General features: G+C 38.4%; 1 protein-coding gene across 1 annotated transcript in view; it reads right to left on the minus strand.

The window, feature by feature from the left end:
• Positions 1–4,644, minus strand: part of LOC140232881 (acyloxyacyl hydrolase-like) — a 38,872-nt gene extending 34,228 nt beyond the window's left edge. The window contains exon 1 of the mRNA XM_072312995.1: positions 4,458–4,644. Coding sequence (XP_072169096.1) covers positions 4,458–4,644 — 187 coding nt within the window. The remainder of the gene's footprint in view (positions 1–4,457) is intronic.
• Positions 4,645–17,764: the final 13,120 nt, after the last annotated feature.

The raw sequence follows: 17,764 nt of genomic DNA on the forward strand, positions 1-17,764 counted from the left end.
GTGCCTCATCAGCATTTTTAGTAGATGTAGGTCACTCTGAGTATAAATTGTAAGATTACGCAGTTCTCTCTCTCTCTAATTATCACTCGTGTAGGGCAAAGTCTCGTGAGGCTTGGTGTCATTAATTTTTAGCTGATGATAATAATCTCTGTAAGAGATAATCTGAACATTTTGTGAGGCCTTCTTATAGGGTCTGGCATGAGCTTGGAAATGATTCCGATCTCCGTAAACGAGAGTGCTCTCCATGGAGAGTGCACTCCATGAAGACATTGTTCATCCTTTCCTCTAGTGAGCTGTTGAAAGTCTTCAGAAATTGGACGCCCCCCCCCCCCCGCGCCATCCATTCGATTTATCAACACACAAACAGCATTCTGATAGTCTTGACTCTATCAGTTTTATGGAGAGGGAAAGTAAAACTTTGCCAATAAAACGACCCCAGTTTCTATTATACACCATTTATATTATGCAGACATACATGGTTGTCTGCAAGGAAAGTTAAAGAATTGTCCCAAACAGGGGATATCTGTGAGGTCATTGCACGAGTCCGACACGAGTCAGTCATAAGGCCCATGAGCCCGACATTAAGAAATAAAAAGGTTCCCGAGTCATGCAGCCCACGAGTCATGCAGCTCATGAGCTCGACACTATGCAAACAAAAGCCAACCAGCTCGACACTAGGCAAACAAGGCCCACGATCTGAAACCAGGACTTCGATAAAGAAGCTCATGAGACCATAGCACAAGGGACTTAAAATGTACGCAGTGTCGGTCTCGTGAGCCTTGCCAACTGTCGGACTCGTTGGCCTTGGAATTGTTTGCTCAGTGTCGAACTCATGGGCCTTATTTGCCTTTAGTGTCGAGCTGGTGGACCAAACAGCTCGTGGGACCTTGCTCATTTAGGCCCGAATTCACGAAGGTGGTACAAATGAAACCATGGTTTAAACCATGGACAAAAACCATGGAGCGCCAAGTGTCGCACGGAATATTTCGTTACGAATTATTGGTCATTTCGTCGACAGAATTCAATTCAGTTCAAGAGTTTATTTATTTCCATCATCAAAAAGAAAAAAAAAAAGAAAAAGTTGACATGATCCAAAGTGATACAATTTTTTTTTTCATTTCTCTTACACTCGTCTGATAAAGGGTTGTTTTTTTTTTTTAGATACAATATAAAGTGTATACACGAATGATGTCGTAAAAAAGAAACAATGCACTTTGCCATGGCAACAAAAATAGTAAATAATCACAATGATGGAAAACAGTGTTCCACTAAAAAAGCCAAGCTTGTAAGACGTGGAACACTGGAACAAAACAACAACAGCACCAATTTGTTATACCAATAAAACATATTCATTTTAAATTCTTCTATATACTGTTGTACATTTTACTCATTGATATAACGATGCTGATACTATGAACAATACACTAGGATTTTTAGAATGCAAACGTATAAACTATGTAACATCTCACATTTGTGGCACAGACACTATGGGGCCAGGTATGCCAGGAAAACTGAACGGAAAGGAAGATATGCAATCGGCCACAAAAAACATAACGACGATAACAACAACAATAACACAAAACACAGAAATAACAGAACTTGAGGAAATACACTCAAACAGATACTGGACAACGAAGAACGAGGAAAACGGAGCAGGGAAGAATAGAGAAGGAAAAGGAGAGGGAAAAGGAGAGGGATGGAAAAGGTCTGTGGACACACTACAAAATCTCAAGGAAAAGTGAAACATAATGGATTTTTTCATTGAACAGAATTAACAGGTATATTTAGAAAACAAATATTTTTTGAGTTTATACTTAAATGTAATTAACTTCACAGATTCTTTTAGATCATTATCTAAGCTATTCCAAAATCTGGGTCCGGTATAAACAAATGTATTTTGAGTGTGTACAGTTCTCACTAAGGGAAGATGAAATTCTTTAGATTGTCTCGTGGGATAATTATGCACGTGGCTGTTACAGTGAAATAAAGAATAAAATATTTTGGATAGATGGTTGCAGTTGTAATTAAACATAAATTGACCAAGTTGAAACAAATATAACTCTTTTATTTTCAGAATTTTGTGTTCAAGGAACAGTTTGTCAGTATGTGCACGGATATGAAGGTTAAAAACAATTCTGAGCGCCATCTTTTGCAGAAGAAAAAGTTTATCTAGCAATGTCGAATATGTATTCCCCCAAGCAAGAATTCCGTAATTCAAGTACGGCAATACCAAACTTGAATAAAGCGTAATCAGAGCCGAAGAAGGAAGATAGTATTTCAATCTATTCATTATGCCTATGTTACGTGCAATTACATTACAAATATTGTTTATGTGACACCTCCATGATAACTTATTATCAACACAAACACCTAAGAATTTAATAGACGAAACCTCTTCTAGGGGAGTAGTGTCAAATATAACATTACCTGGTAATCTATCTAAAGAATTACTGAAAAACATATACTTTGTCTTCTCAATATTCAGTGACAATTTATTTGCATATATGCATTGTGAGACATTCTTCAATTCATAATTCACTGTACTAATTAAAGTATTAGGGTCAGGGTGGGAATAAAATAGATTGGAATCATCGGCGAATAATATGAAAGAGAGTTTATCTGAAGATCTATAAAAATCATTAATATAAACTATAAATAACAGTGGGCCTAACAAACTTCCTTGCGGAACACCACATTCGATTTTTTTTTTTTTTTCATAGAAGAATCAAAACTGTTCACATGTACATATTGATATCTGTCAGATAAATAACTCGTAAACCATTGCAAGGCTTTTCCGCGAATACCATAATGGGATAACTTAGAGAGAAGTATAAGAATGACCGTTTCGTTAACGAAATGTTCATTTAGTTACAAAATGTAGTCATTTTCATGACAAAATCATCATTCTTCATCGACGAAATGACTGATTTCGTAACGAAATATTTCATGCGACACTTGGCGCTCCATGGTTTTTGTCCATGGTTTAAACCATGGTTTCATTTTGTACCACCTTCGTGAATTCGGACCTTAGTGTCTAGCTCGTGGGATGTGTCTCATGGGCTGTATAACTCGTGGGCTGCATCACTCGTGGGCTGTATGACTCTTGGGTGTCGGACTCGCGACGTGCATCCAATTTCTGTTTACAAACTTTGCCCACTGTGGTCCATCTCCATCAAAAACTGTGGCTGTAATCAGCAATAGCGGGTATGACAGCCAAAACTATTTCTAGGTGTACTTGTTGGCATATTATTATGGTTACGGTGAGAAAGTACTGATCAAGTAACTATGGGTATACAATTTTGTTGCTATGAACTATAGTACAACGAGCTACAATCAAATTGATATTGTATGTAGTCACAATGAAAATTGTAAACATAACGTAGCTGCAATAATGCTGTCGAACTCTGACTGGAGGCCAAAGTACCTTGTAGCTTTTATCTCCGTTGACAATTTGAGCAGTTAAATCGGGTCTTGAAATGAAGCTAATCTACTTTAACAAACACAGAGTAGTGATTTTAGATGTGCTGAACAAATAACTACCTAGTATACCTTGGACAAGGCAGAGCAGGCTTCAATGCTGTAATACTGCATGGGTGTTGTTGTTGTTTTTTTATAGCCAAACCATTATTATGTCCAACATTTTTAAGCCAAGCCGATCATGAACGAAAAGAGTGTACTAATATGAAAATCAGCAAAGACACGTGTTCCAATTCGCCATCCTTTTTTTTTTCACCATGAGATAAAGCGAAGATCAAATTGCGTTGCACATTCAGAAAACAAATTTATGTATACATACACGTATGCAATCAATAATACTTCCATCGTAACACTGGACTATAATCGCAACGCGTGTGTCTCCAAGAGGAAGTATTGCAGTATATCCGGTAAGAAATGCACGGTTGAATGCATTATGATAATGGCAGTTCTTTCTGCCAACATTTATTATATCAGTACAGGAACCGAATGATTTATAAATACATACACAATCGCAATGACAGGTACATGCCAGCCAGTCATTCTTCTAGAATAACAGACAGACAGACACACGAATACACTCACTTTACACTCAAATACGCACATCAGTCTGAAGGCTCATAGGCATCTCGAATATAGTTATGATAGTGTTATTCATAATATCGTATAGGCCTAATCTTTAAGCTATATATTGTATATACATATATTGATATAATATCATAATTTCTATATTGATCTGTCTTAATGGATTCCTTTATACTGACTGTAAGTACTGTATATGTATTACATACATTATGATACATACACCCACATAAAGTGTTCTTGTATGATAGCATTATTTTGTGTAAAGCGCTCGGAATACTTCTGTAAATATATATGTACGTAGGTGCTAAAATACCGCAGCTGCACCATTTCCCATCTGCCAACTTTCTTTTCTTTCCAGTTGATCGAGGGATAAGACTGAATGGATTTCTGGGAATTACCTGCACACGGGGTACCCCCATTGACACCCTTTCCTAGAGGCCGTGGGTTCGAATCGCCCTTGCTCCCCTTCAGCGCTTCCCTCCTCCATGATTCGCTTCGTGCCCCGTGACAAGCACCCAACAGGCAAGCAACCACCACCAGCAAGACGAGCAGCCGGACAAGCCGATGCCCTTCAGCTCTCAACATGCCCATTGATAGCTGGAAACCACGATATCAGAGGGAAAACTCCTCAGCTTTCGAAAGTGACGACACTTAACGGAGATCCACCACTTAAATGCCTCCACCGTGCGTGTTCAACTGGTTTATATAAGTACGCAGATCCAACTTATCATCTGTGTGATGTACTGCCCGCTGGTTAAAGTACATTTGTAGCTTGCTTCTGACAAGCATAACACAGACCTTTAATCGACAAACGCATTCGGATTTGTTTATGTAAAATCTCAAAATACAAACGGTAAAAGTTTGGCTCGTATATATCATTATATATTTTGTTAAAATGATAGCGTTCAGTCCTTCACAAAAAGGCACCTTTTATTTGGCAATTATGGCAACAACAACAATTGCCTAAGGAAGTAGCGGTTTGGTCAATTCCCGGGGAAAAGCTTACTTTATTTGCAGCCAAATAATGCGATCATTTTGTATTCTGTTTTGCTTTCCATTTGCCTTCAGTTGTGCGTGTTTGTTTCTGTTAGTCTATATTTATTTGTTTATTTTCGCTAAATCATATGACCGTGATATCTAACAGGTAAAACATGTTCTGTATGTTTGTAATATTTGTAATGTTGTTTTCAAAACTGAACGTCATGCATCATTCTCTTTTGTTATATCTGATGTATTTTTTTCATTGAGAAATATGAAAATACATTGAAATGAAATGAAAGAAACAGATAAAACTGATAATGTGAAAGCATTTCAGAAAAATACACCCACATTGTAGAATTTACACCCCCACATATTTGTACTGTCATACTGCAGCTGGTAACTGAAACTACAACGGTCTTTAAAAGACAAGTCCACCTTCATACATTAGGATTGAGAGAATGCAGCAATATTAGTAGAACACATCAGTGAAAGTTTGAGGAAAATCGGACAATCCGTTCAAAAGTTATGAATATTTTACATATCTGCGAAGTCACTGTTGGATGAGAAGACTACTACAGTGTATGATGTCACATGCGTACAACTATATACGGAAAATAAAAAGAGAATTTTACAAAACTTTTTTGAATAAAGTGCACATTTCTTCGACTTGCTACTGACGTATGTTAAGGTTACTATTATTCCCCCTGCCTTCTGAAAGAGAGAAGTCGAGTGCTCTTTTGTTATGAGAGAAAAATGGAAATATGTTGAATTTTCTTTATTCGTTCTTTATATCGTTGTACTCATGTGACATCACAAGCTTACTTAGTCTTTTCATCCAGCTGTGACTGAGCAGAAACTTCAAAAATTCATAACTTTCGAAGGGATTGTCCGATTTTCCTCAAACTCTCACTGATGTGTTCTACTAATATTGCTGCATTCACTCAACCCACATGTCTATGAAGGTGGACTTGTCCTTTAACACTCGTGACTCAATGGATAGTTCTACAGCGCATTCACTTTCCCATTTCACTTGGCATTGAGGTAACATTATATTAAACGAATAAAAAGATATACATATACAAAAGACAAAATGTATACAGTGGATTATAACTAGAAACTGTGTCTGTATACGAGATCTATACTAAAGATGTGAAATATGTAGGAACCCCACAAACAGAGCTTGTATCAACGAGTTCCTATAGAGAAGAAATAGCTATGTGAATAAGTCTTGCAATGCACAGTGATGGGACACAAAGAAAGTACTGGGGACATTTTTGGAAGCTAAAATAGCAAGGGACAAAGAGCAGAAGTAGTAATAGAAAGAGAAGGAGAGCGAGGTGAGGAAGAAAAACTTTTCAGAGGAATGGATAACCAGTCACTATTCTAGTCAGGTCACTTGTAATCATTGAGCAGCATTAATTTGAGTGTTTGTTTGAAAATGAACAAAGACCATTGGATTATATCTTCAGAAAGATTATTGCAAAACTTGGGATCGCTGAAAGCAATTGTTTTCTGTGCTAAAAGTGTGCGAGTATGTGGAAAGTAAAATTAATATTAAAATAATATATAATATAATATAATTAAAATAATAAAATGATATGTGGGGTAAGAATGGGTTGCATAGTTTTTCTGAAACATATGCGTGAATATCAGGCAAGTCATTGGGCATAAATGGAATATTCCATATACATTTGTAGTGTCTGATACATGAGGAGATGAAAGTTGATATCCACAGCCGGCGGAACGGGGGGGGGGGGGGGGCAGGGCTCGGCCCCCACTTTTTGTGCACAATGCAAAGGAATACATAAGATGTCATCACTTTGCCCCCCCCCCCCCCACTTTGTTTTACGTAACATAAGTACGTAAGTGGCACTAAAAAGAAAAAGATCGGGATTTCGACGCGGCAAGGTTATGTTTTTGCCCTGAAGACCCCCCCCCCCTTCTTTTTATTTATTTATTTATTTATTTATTTTTTGCTTGTCAGCTGAAGAAATCCCGGAAGTGGAAGGGGAGAAATGAGCTGAAGACATATATATTTTTTTTTTTTTGGTTGTTAGCTCATAAAACCCGGAAGTGACCCCCCACCCCCACTTTTGAAAACGCTCCGCCGGCCCTGCACGTTCTGAAGATTTGTTCTTGTTAAAGGTCATGTAAAGTAAAACGTATTAAGTATAGGTGTGTCCGATGGTTTCTCCATGGCTAGTTCGAGTTCTGATGCATTTAGCCGTAATAGGCAAAGGTTTGATGTAGATTCACGCGATGTGCAATTTCCTGATATCCCTCCTCCTCCCATTCCTCCTCCTCTTTCCGTCCTCCCTTCTTCTTCTCTTTTTCCTCTATCATCCCTCCTTTTGTTCTTCTGCCCATCTATTTCTGAAGTTCCTATTTATATGTACTTTCTCAGCCTCCCTTTTTTCTCCCTTCTCCTTTATTCAAAGAAAGAAAAACTTCCATCCCATGTTAATTTTTCCAGCGTAATGAAAGAGCCCTTGACTATGCCTCCTTCGAAAAACAGGGGAATAAAATAATTGTACTATCTTCTTTCTCGTATCAGTAAAAATACGAGGGGATGTATTCTTCCTGTGATAATATGAATTTAGATGGAATTCTTTCATTTTGTTTAATATTGTCCCGCTACGTTAACTGCGTTTCATGATTTGAAGAACTGGTTACAACTTAGGCGCCATATGTTAATATTGTAACAAGGAATAGGAAGGGATTATGATTGATAATCTCATCGATTGATTGATTTTATTTCTGCATTCCTTTTTCACACATATTATTTTAATGGTACACAAAGTCCATTGAACAAAGTTATTCAGTTTATTCTAGAAGTTAGGATTAAAAGTATCCTAAATGTTCAAATTATTATCATTTTTTTTTTTGTTTTTAGCAACTGCAATCTCAAATATCTCAAATGTTCAAGAAAAGAGGTACACGTATATCGTTTCGCTATCTTCATTTGTTGTGTAGCCTTCCCACCCAGCGATGACCTTCTTCCTTTTTAACAGATTTTCCGATTTTCCTCAACTTCACTGACGAGTTCTACCAATATTTCTGCTTTTTCTGAATCCATATGATCTATGTTTGAAATAAATTTCCCTTGAATACACTGTGCTGTTGCTCAGGATGTCTAGAATTTACCACACTGATTTGTTTCCGAGCAGACTTTCGAACACAAGACAAAAGTGTACAGAACCGTATTGTCCAATGACGCCATCTAGCGATGGTTTTGCTACATTCTCACAGACTGATTACCGATTTCTTCCATCAACGAATTGGGGTAGATTATGCAGGATCTATCCAGAATTTCAAGAAGAAGAAGAAGAAGAAGAAGAAGAAGAAGAAGAAGAAGAAGAAGAAGAAGAAGAAGAAGAACAACAACAACAAGAAAAAGAAGAAGACGAAGAGGAGGCAGGAGGAGGAGGAAAAGAGTCACGTTTAACCGCCACTCCAGTTCAGTTTTGAGTATACAAGTGATAATGAACTTCCAATTCTCCAAACACAGGGGCGGATCCAGAAATTCCGTAAAAGGGAGGCGCCTTTACGAAATCAAGGGGGGGGGGGGGGGGAGGCGGGCGCACGCGCCTCCCCCATTTTTTTCTTTTGTTTAAGAGAAAATAAAGATGGGGCGCCCGCCCGGTGCCCCCCCCCCCCCCCCCCTGAATTCGCCGCTGTAACATTGTCCCTAGTGTTTACTTTAGGCGGGATGAGTGGATATAGGAAATAACAATATGAGACGGCAAGATTATATCTAAAAAAATAGCGATTGAACGTTTATATGTCTGATCTTACAACTGCAAAGTGTCTGACATAAAGTGTTGGTTGTTGAAAAGCAGGTATACGTAGGCACGATAGGTTTACGATGTAGGGCACCTATAATCAATCAATCATTGTGTATAGATACTCAAGTTTTTTTTTTCAATTTTTATTTTCTTATAAATATGTTATGTTCAGTCTGTGGAAGAAGGCAGTGAAATAAATCTAATTGAATTCAAGACATTATTGCTTATTTGTCTAGAAATCAGTGATACATGCTGGGCTAAAAATGAATGCAGATTCAATGATAATTGTATTTGTTTTGGCTCTTACGAATGTTCAATGTGGTGTATTGATATCATAGATTATTATTGTGTAGACTGCTAGTATTTCTTTTCGCGCATTTATTATCATACATGGTTTAAATTTTGCTGGGCTGAACTGATTATCAGTTAAAGATCTCTAGACAGAACATCAGTAGACAGAAAACTAAATCGCCGTTTATTTGTTTGTTTGTTTGTTTGTTGTTGTTTTTTGGGTGGTCATTAAACAATACATGTCAAAAAAGCCAGGTAGTGTTTAAAAAAATAATAATAAAATGGAAAACAAATGAAACTAGAGATTGTAATTTGTCATCACTGACAAATTAAGGTGATCCGACTTTTTTTAATCAATGATTCGAGTCCTGATAGTGCAAAGTCTCAGCTACAACATATTAAAATTTGAGAGAAATTCACTGAAGCATAAGTAAGATAGTGCTCGATAAAGAGAGTCATGTCAATTTTCACATCTAAAAATTCCCTCCCATAGAGATAACACGTCATAGCGAAAATAGAAAAAGAAGTACCTATGACCTTTGACCCCACTTTGCACAGACAAGATGGCATCTGAGCAAAAAGTGGTTATTTTATGAAATGATCCCTGTAACATGGTCTTTACGTGTGCAAAATATGGGAAAGATAGGACATGTATTCACCAAGATACAGGATGAAACATCTATGACATTTGACCCTAATTTGCATACCCAAGATGGCGTCTGATCAAGTAGTTGTTATTTTATGAAATAATGTTCGTGACATGAACTAAACATGTGCAAAATATGGTGGTGATAGGGTATGCTTTTCTTGCGTTATTGCACATAACGTTGCAAAAAGAAAGAAATATTTCAATACATCGAAGATAAACTTTAATTTCAACCAAGTTTTTTGACGTGATCCCGACATCGTATGAAAAAACGAAGGGCGCATTCTCGATAGCCCAAAGTCTCAGCTACAACATATCAAAATCTGGGAGAAATCCACCTAAGGGTAAGTGAGCTAGTGCTCGATAAAGACAATCATGTCAATTTTCACATTAAAAAAAAAATCCCTCCCATAGAGATAACACGTCATAACGAAAATACAGAAAGAAGTACATATGACCTTTGACCCAAATTTGCACAGACAAGATGGCATCTGAGCTAAAAGTGGTTATTTTGTGAAATGATCCTTGTAACATGGTCTTTGTGTGTGCAAAAAATGGGAAAGATAGGACATATATTCACCAAGATAGAGGATGAAACATTTATGACCTTTGACCCTAATTTACATACCAAAGATGGTGTCCGATCAAGTAGTTGTTATTTTATGAAATAATGTACGTGACATGAACTAAACATGTGCAAAATATGGAAGTGATAGAGGCTGTTTTTCTTGAGTTATTGCAAAGAAAGTTGCAGAAAGAAAGAAATATGTCAATACATCGAAGATAAGTTTGAATTTCAACCAAAATTTTTGACGTGATCCTGACATCATATGAAAAAACGAAGGGCACACTTACGGTAGCGTAAAATCTCAGCTGCAACATATTAAAATCTGGGAGAAATTCACCAAAGAATGAGTGAGCTAGTGCTCGAGAAAGATAGTCATGTCAATTTTCATTTCCAGAAAAACTGCACTCCCATAGAGATAACACGTAAACTGGTCATATTTGACAAGATTACTTTCAATCCATTTTTACGAGGTGATACCGTCATCCAATCAAAATGTTGCTATCTTATGTTTAAAAGAACATTAAATGAGCTACAACATACTGAAATCTGGACGAACATCAAACAAGGATTAGTGAGATACGCTCGAATGAACTTGAAATTTGATGACGTCATATTGAAAATTTACCTTTTTTACTTTATTAAGAAATTTGATATCTTTTAATCATTTTGCCAGCATTGCCACCCCATGAAATGACATGTACAACTCATCAGCTTTCAAAATATGTAAAGAAAATGGGGGGTCACCGTCCATCCTGACGAGTAAAATCGGATTTAAAATTGTTGGTTTTTTGGCATAGTTGCACTGTATATCGCCATTGACGCGCGCGCGGAATTTCAACTTTGACGGGCCCGTACGACGTCATATTGAGTCGGATTGACTTGAAACCTGGTAAAAATATTCCTTGACATTTTAGACATCTGATCCGTGTGAAAAAACGGAAAATGTCTATTGCATATGAGCTGTGCGTGCGTATATGTGCGCGCGCGTACGCGTTCGTCGATATTTTTTGAAATACTTTAAATGACCTGAAACGTGTGCAAAACAATTTCGAGCTTGATTAGAGCATGTTAAAATTTCAACGCGCGCGTACGCGCTCGTTTACTATGAACGTGATCACATCTAATGAAATTTATCAATAGAACTTGACTTGAAGTATATGATATGTAAATTTCATCGAGAAATTCCATTCCATTAATGAGATATGAATGTAAACGTGATTTCAGATAATGACGTCATAATGACGTCACAGTTGACTGATCACAATGCTGCACTAGATCTGTCGTCCTTATGACATGATACATACATGGTATAAGTTTGAATGTGATAGGCGAAGGACTTTTTGAGTTAACCTCTGCACAACATTTGAGGAGATATAAAGAAAGAATCAGTACAGATACATAAGGTGATCCGAGAGGATACTCGGATCACCTAATGAACAGACACTATTGTACTAGAGAGAGAGAGAGAAAAAAAAAAACTGCCAAAATACTTGATACGAAACCAACCTCTCTAACCGGAGGATGTGGGGAAGTATTTTGTCTGCTCCGTAATTCGATATCCAGACATATTTAGCGAGGTCCAAATTCAATCATTTTTGCTCGCACGAGAGACCCCGAAACCAAAGAGATTCGGAATCTCATTGCACGAAAACCACAACAGGAGCGCGCGCGCTCGCTCGAGTTTCGGCAGACGACAAGGCACACAAGGAAGACTCTGTTTCGCCATGCGTAAACCCATGTATTCGTCATTCAACCGTGCCTTTTGCGTTTTCATACGCTCTTTCAGCGACGAGCTCGAAGACGAATTAACTCTAGATGGAATGAAGACTGTGCTGTGCAAGAGGAAGATGTACGTTATGCATGAAATCAGGGGCAAGATGAAGGATTCTCATCTGTACACTTGGCGGCGGCGAATGTTCTTCACGAATTAGTAGTATGCCGAATGTTCTTCACGAATTAGTAGTATGCGCAGTAAGACTGGACGACTCACACATTTGAGGTAAGGCCTGATCTAAACAATCACAACTGCCATGGGAAGACTGAAGTCATGAGTCATCCATCCTACCCGTTTTACCAACTGATTAACCTCATATACGAAGTTGTGCTGCAGTACAGTTACAGTTACACTACTACTACTAGTTGTGTGATACTCGGCCATTGTTTGCTGAACCTCGTAGTCGTGCGCTACAGCGTATAATATTATACCCGTATGCGCTACCCGTATAGTTCCATCTCAACAAGATCAACGCGCAAGAGACTAGACACTTTAAAAGTTTTGTACGAGGGGACTTAGAAAATGATCGAGACGAGAATTAATTTGTCGGTTGTGCCATTTCTTTGCACCATAACTGTTTATTGACCCCCTTTTCTTTGATTCGCTTTCTCAAATCAAGCTAAGTGTATTCCATCCTGAGTGTAGTAGATCCATAGATTTATATCGCTTCACACTAGATTATATTAATTCTAATATGCCCTCCTGCTGTGTTGAACGTATGGGGGATATATTATAGGCACCTTTCCAACTGGTACAACCGTATTCAAACGGTTTCCTGGCTTTTCCCATTTCCTTCCCTGTACTTCCCGATGTTTGTGTCCGAACTATTGAACAACGAAACTCGTTAAAGTTAGAATTGAATCCGTTTAGTTGTTGTAGCTTCACGATCATGACTGTACAGTACTGGTTGAGGTAAAGGGATTCATGTTTTGAGCATTTCTAAGTGAGATAATGAGAAACCTCTTATGAAATTTGAAAGAGCATGTAATTTTAAGAAGGATTCAACATTTAATTTGATGAAAATTGGTTTTGAAATGGCTGAGATATCCAAAAAAGTGATGATAATAAAAGGCGACATACAGGCCACAACTTTATTAGGATCTCTTTGTTTCACCATGATTTGGGATCTCAGCCATTTCAAAACCGATTTTCATCAAACAAACTTTTTATACCCTTTAGAATTGCATGCTCTTTGACATCTCATAGAGTGGTTTCTGAATATCTCGCAAAACGTTGAAAAGCTAAATCCTCACCTCGACCAGAACTGTACACACCCTTTAAACAGGTCCATGCTGTAACTAGGTAAAAACGCTTTTATGGTATCTTGTTTACATCGGAGATGGCTACACTGATTCAAGTGATAAAATGCCTGCAAGCATGGCCACATGCGGAGAACATCTAGAGAGACTCCGTTATACCATGGACCTACCATGTAGGTCCATGGTTATACTTACACCATGGAGCTACTAACTCTGTTAGTAGCTCCATGCTTACACTTAGTACACAGTCGAGTCGTGACCCGAGAGCATATGCAAGGAGTGCGTGTGTATCGCCCTAGATCATTATGCATGCGGGACAGTGTACTATCATTCTCTGTGTACGGTCTCTGTACTAGATATACGTGTCAAGATCTGGAGAACGATGACGGGCTCGTAAATCTTTGCTTGTGTTGAGACAAATTTCTTAATCTAGAGTGATACGTTCTCACATAACATTCTATAGCTCTGTTGAGAAAGGCTCAAAGGCTTCGAAGACAATAAAGGGAGCGTCTATATGCTCCTGTCCGAGATTAATAAACAAAGTATAGGGCCTATACGATGAGAATCTTAAGGACGTCTTTGTCGCAACCTTTGGTGCTGATATCGATTTTGCAGATGAAGTTTCTTGCGATTCAGTGATTAGCGAAGTCTATGTTGATTTTATCCTCCATCCATGTATTATCTTTCCCGTATCCCTGCCTGCGAAAATGAACTCCATTTGGAAGGTCAGCACACTGATTTGTTGTCGAGTGGATATCCGCTGCCGATAAACACGCAGTTTGTACACACAACCTTGATTAACCGCTATAATTAGGACGGATAGGTACCATAATAATATTGTTCCTCTTGCGTTTGGCCTCTCCGCTTATATTAGTGTTGACTTCAGTGTTCTTGAGGCGTAGGAAATGTAAGCAAGTCAGTATTTTTGCACCATAAGATCTCGAAGCGTCGTACTCCCGGGGTCGTACTTCTTTACAATAAATTCAGTCTCTCTAGCTCATGTATCGATAAACCGTGTGAACTACCACATCACCTCGTAATAAAGGAATGAAATACGTATGATTTTTTTTATATTTTTATATTTTCAGTTTTCTCTCATCTCCAGTAAATTTGAACAGTATACTTAATCAAATACAGTAACGTAATGAAATGCGTATCGTGGCATTTGTAGGCAATTATAGAGTGTTCAGATTATGAATTTGTACTCTAAATCCCCCGGTTATTGATACATCTGACCTTTGTCTTTGTTTTGTTTTGTTTTGTTTGTTTTTACTTTGTGACTAGCGTCCTAACTATATAGACGTTTTGGCCTTGTCATATAGTGAACATTCTCTGCGATTCAATATCTAAAAGGGATGGTATAGTTTCGGTGGCATGGGGCGTAATAGCATGAAGTCAAAGTTTATTAAGGAAAATGGCTGAGATTTCCAAAACGAAGCAATCATAATAAAGGTGGGACCCACCTTTTATTAGGATATTGAATTATCTTTATTGTTTTTATTTTATATCTCAGCCATTTCAATATATGTACTGATTTTCATCAAATAAACTTTGAATTCCTCTTTAAGAATTATGTTCTTTAACATTTCATATAGTGGTTTCTCCCAAAAAGTTAACTGTTTACCTTTGGAGCAGTGATAAAAAAAAAAAAATGTTTGAGTTATCACATTAACCAGTGATGCATAGTGTAGGTCAGTTGCATCACAAAACATCCTACCATATAACAATTTTGCAATAAAGCCTAAAATATGCGGATATATCACTTTTTTTCTAACTACACTGTAGACGGTTTAGTCTAGAAACAATTTTATTATCTGGTTAATACTATTGTTCACATTAATGTATATTTTCCAGTACTTAACACTGATTATACTGAGTAACTTTTTGGTTGTTTCTATCCCTAATTCACATTTTAGAACTATTTTGAAGCAGTAAAGCTGCATGGGTTTTTGTTTCATCTGCAAATGGTAAACGAAACCTTTAAAAGATGAATCCTCACCTCACCCTGTACTCTATCACACGTCTCTGTATGGGGCATCTGTTTGCTCCTTGTTCACGCATGCGCAGTCATATAAGTGTAACATTCCAAGATGAAATGTAACATTCCAAGATGAAGGGCACCGCGATTTCATCTCCCCAGTTATGATTAAACTTGACATACTAAAGCTGACATCTTGTTTGACGAGTGCGTTTTTTTTTCCTCTCTTCCTCTCACGGATGTTGAGCGTTAACAGCCGCATATTTTGCACATAGGATATATCGGTTTTTTTTTTTTTTTTGCATCGCAATGCGAAATTCTGGAGGTTTAAAAAGGCGTTGATTTGAAGAGTGCGTTTCTCCCCCTCTCCGCTCCCGATGTAGTACATGTCTATCACCTTCCTGTAAAAGAAAAACTTCATGCAGTTTCAAAACAGGAATGTTATTTCTCAATTGTTCCATCGTAGCAGATTAGTGAAAATTGAGCAAAGAAATGGGATTCCATCGGGATTCGAACCCGAGTCTTCCGGATTGCTTGCCCGGTGCTCTACCGACTGACTTATAGAAAGTCTTAGTTCAATGTACGTCCCAGACACCCTAAATTCTCAATGTTTGAATGGTCAGAAGCTGTAGCAGTGTGTTTGTGTGTGGCACACACGCACACACTTGGACATGGCATAAATCCGAAGGATAATTCAACTTGGGGATAAATGCGAGGGGTCACCGAAGTGATGCAGCTTTTTGAGTATGTAACAAACGCAAACAGAAAAACTGACCAGAATGAATATTATTTGTTAGTGAAAAATTGAGCAAAGAAAATGGGATGCCATCGGGATTCGAACCCGAGACCTACCTCCGGATTGCTAGCCCGGTGCTCTACCGACTGAGCTATAGAAAGCCCTAGTTCACTGTTCGTACCAGAAACCCTAAATTCTCAATGCTCGAATGGTCAGAAGCTATAGCAGTGTGTTTGTGTGTGGCACACACGTACACACTTGAACCTGGCATAAACCCGAAGGATAGGCCTAATTCAACTTAGCAGATTGTGAAAAGCCTACTTTTTTTTTTGTAATTGATAAATAATTATGTTTGTCGGCATGGGTCGTTGCTGTGACTGTAGGTATCTCTATCATTTCATTTTCATAAGTTCCAGGAGTCGCACACTCTTGTGAAAGTATGAAAAGAAACGATCCGTTGTCTCTTTCCCAGGTCATCAGCCAGATAAGTCGTATCGTAAGAGAAGAAGAAATGGCGACCGTTGATGGCGACCTAATTTGATCCACGTTTTGACGAGGCTGCACCCACTTCTTGAAAAGGTTCCACCCTCGTCTTTGAAAAAGGCTCCACCTTTCTTAGCATTGTTTGGGTAACTGCTAACTCGAAGATGAGAATGGTCAGGGATCCAGGGACTGACAAAGTCGTCGGAAAGTCGCTTGTAGCTGATCATGTGACAGTGTATAGCGATCAAATGAGACAAAACAGCCGCCACTTTATTTAAGAACCCGTTACGGGTCAAACACTGATAGAGCCTGAATCTTGACTGTAACAGGTGTACAAATTAATCCCTTCAATTACGTTTAGTTACTCATATAATGAAAATGAATGACAGTTGTTACCTACTCGAAGGGCAGACCGGATCTGTTCACTCTTGGTCCGCATGGAGCCAATGAAGCACAAAAGCTTTGCAGAGTGAGTTTGGACTTCTCAATACACATGTGACTCGTTTGATATTTTTGCATTCTTTAGTCCGCCGAGCAATGGCTGGGATGCCGATTGTCGAAAGGTCAGGAGCCGGGTTCCGCGCAGACGACCTACTTTTAAATGATAGCATCTGCTTGTATCTGCTTTGTGTTAATTAAGGTTCGTTGTTATTTGTTTTGTTCTTTTTTTTTAATGAGAAACGAGTGCCGTAGCTCCGCATGTCGTCAAAAGTCATGTCCCGAATGATATCCTGTAAACGCCTTCAATTTACGCTTGACGACTGAGTGGTGTGCACCAAGCAGTTGGCGCTTATTGGTGGCACTGTCATGGTAACGTAGTGAAAACAGTAATGATAGTTTTCCTGACGTGTACACAGCTGACAAACTGGTGTCACGGCGTGTAACGCCGGTGAGCTACCGAATCGGAAGTGTCAGTGAAATGTGATCGAATGCAAACATATGTTCGCTCCCGGTTTATTTTGGAAGATGCAAACTAGCTATGAACTCCCCACCTTATCAAGGGTGAGCACGCTATGCATAACAGAGGCGTTTTTTTGACATTGGGAATGACAATCTGAGCAATACATGACATCAATACACGGCCCATTTCCTCTCCGAAGGAGAGAGAGAGAGCTATAGCTTTGTTTGTAACGTGACTACACGTTAATTTGCCATAAACAAGTACTATGTCAAGTTTGAGGCTAGTTGAGGCAGTGAACTGAGC

The sequence above is a fragment of the Diadema setosum genome, chromosome 9 (assembly GCF_964275005.1).
Source record: "Diadema setosum chromosome 9, eeDiaSeto1, whole genome shotgun sequence".
Lineage (NCBI taxonomy): Eukaryota > Metazoa > Echinodermata > Echinoidea > Diadematoida > Diadematidae > Diadema > Diadema setosum.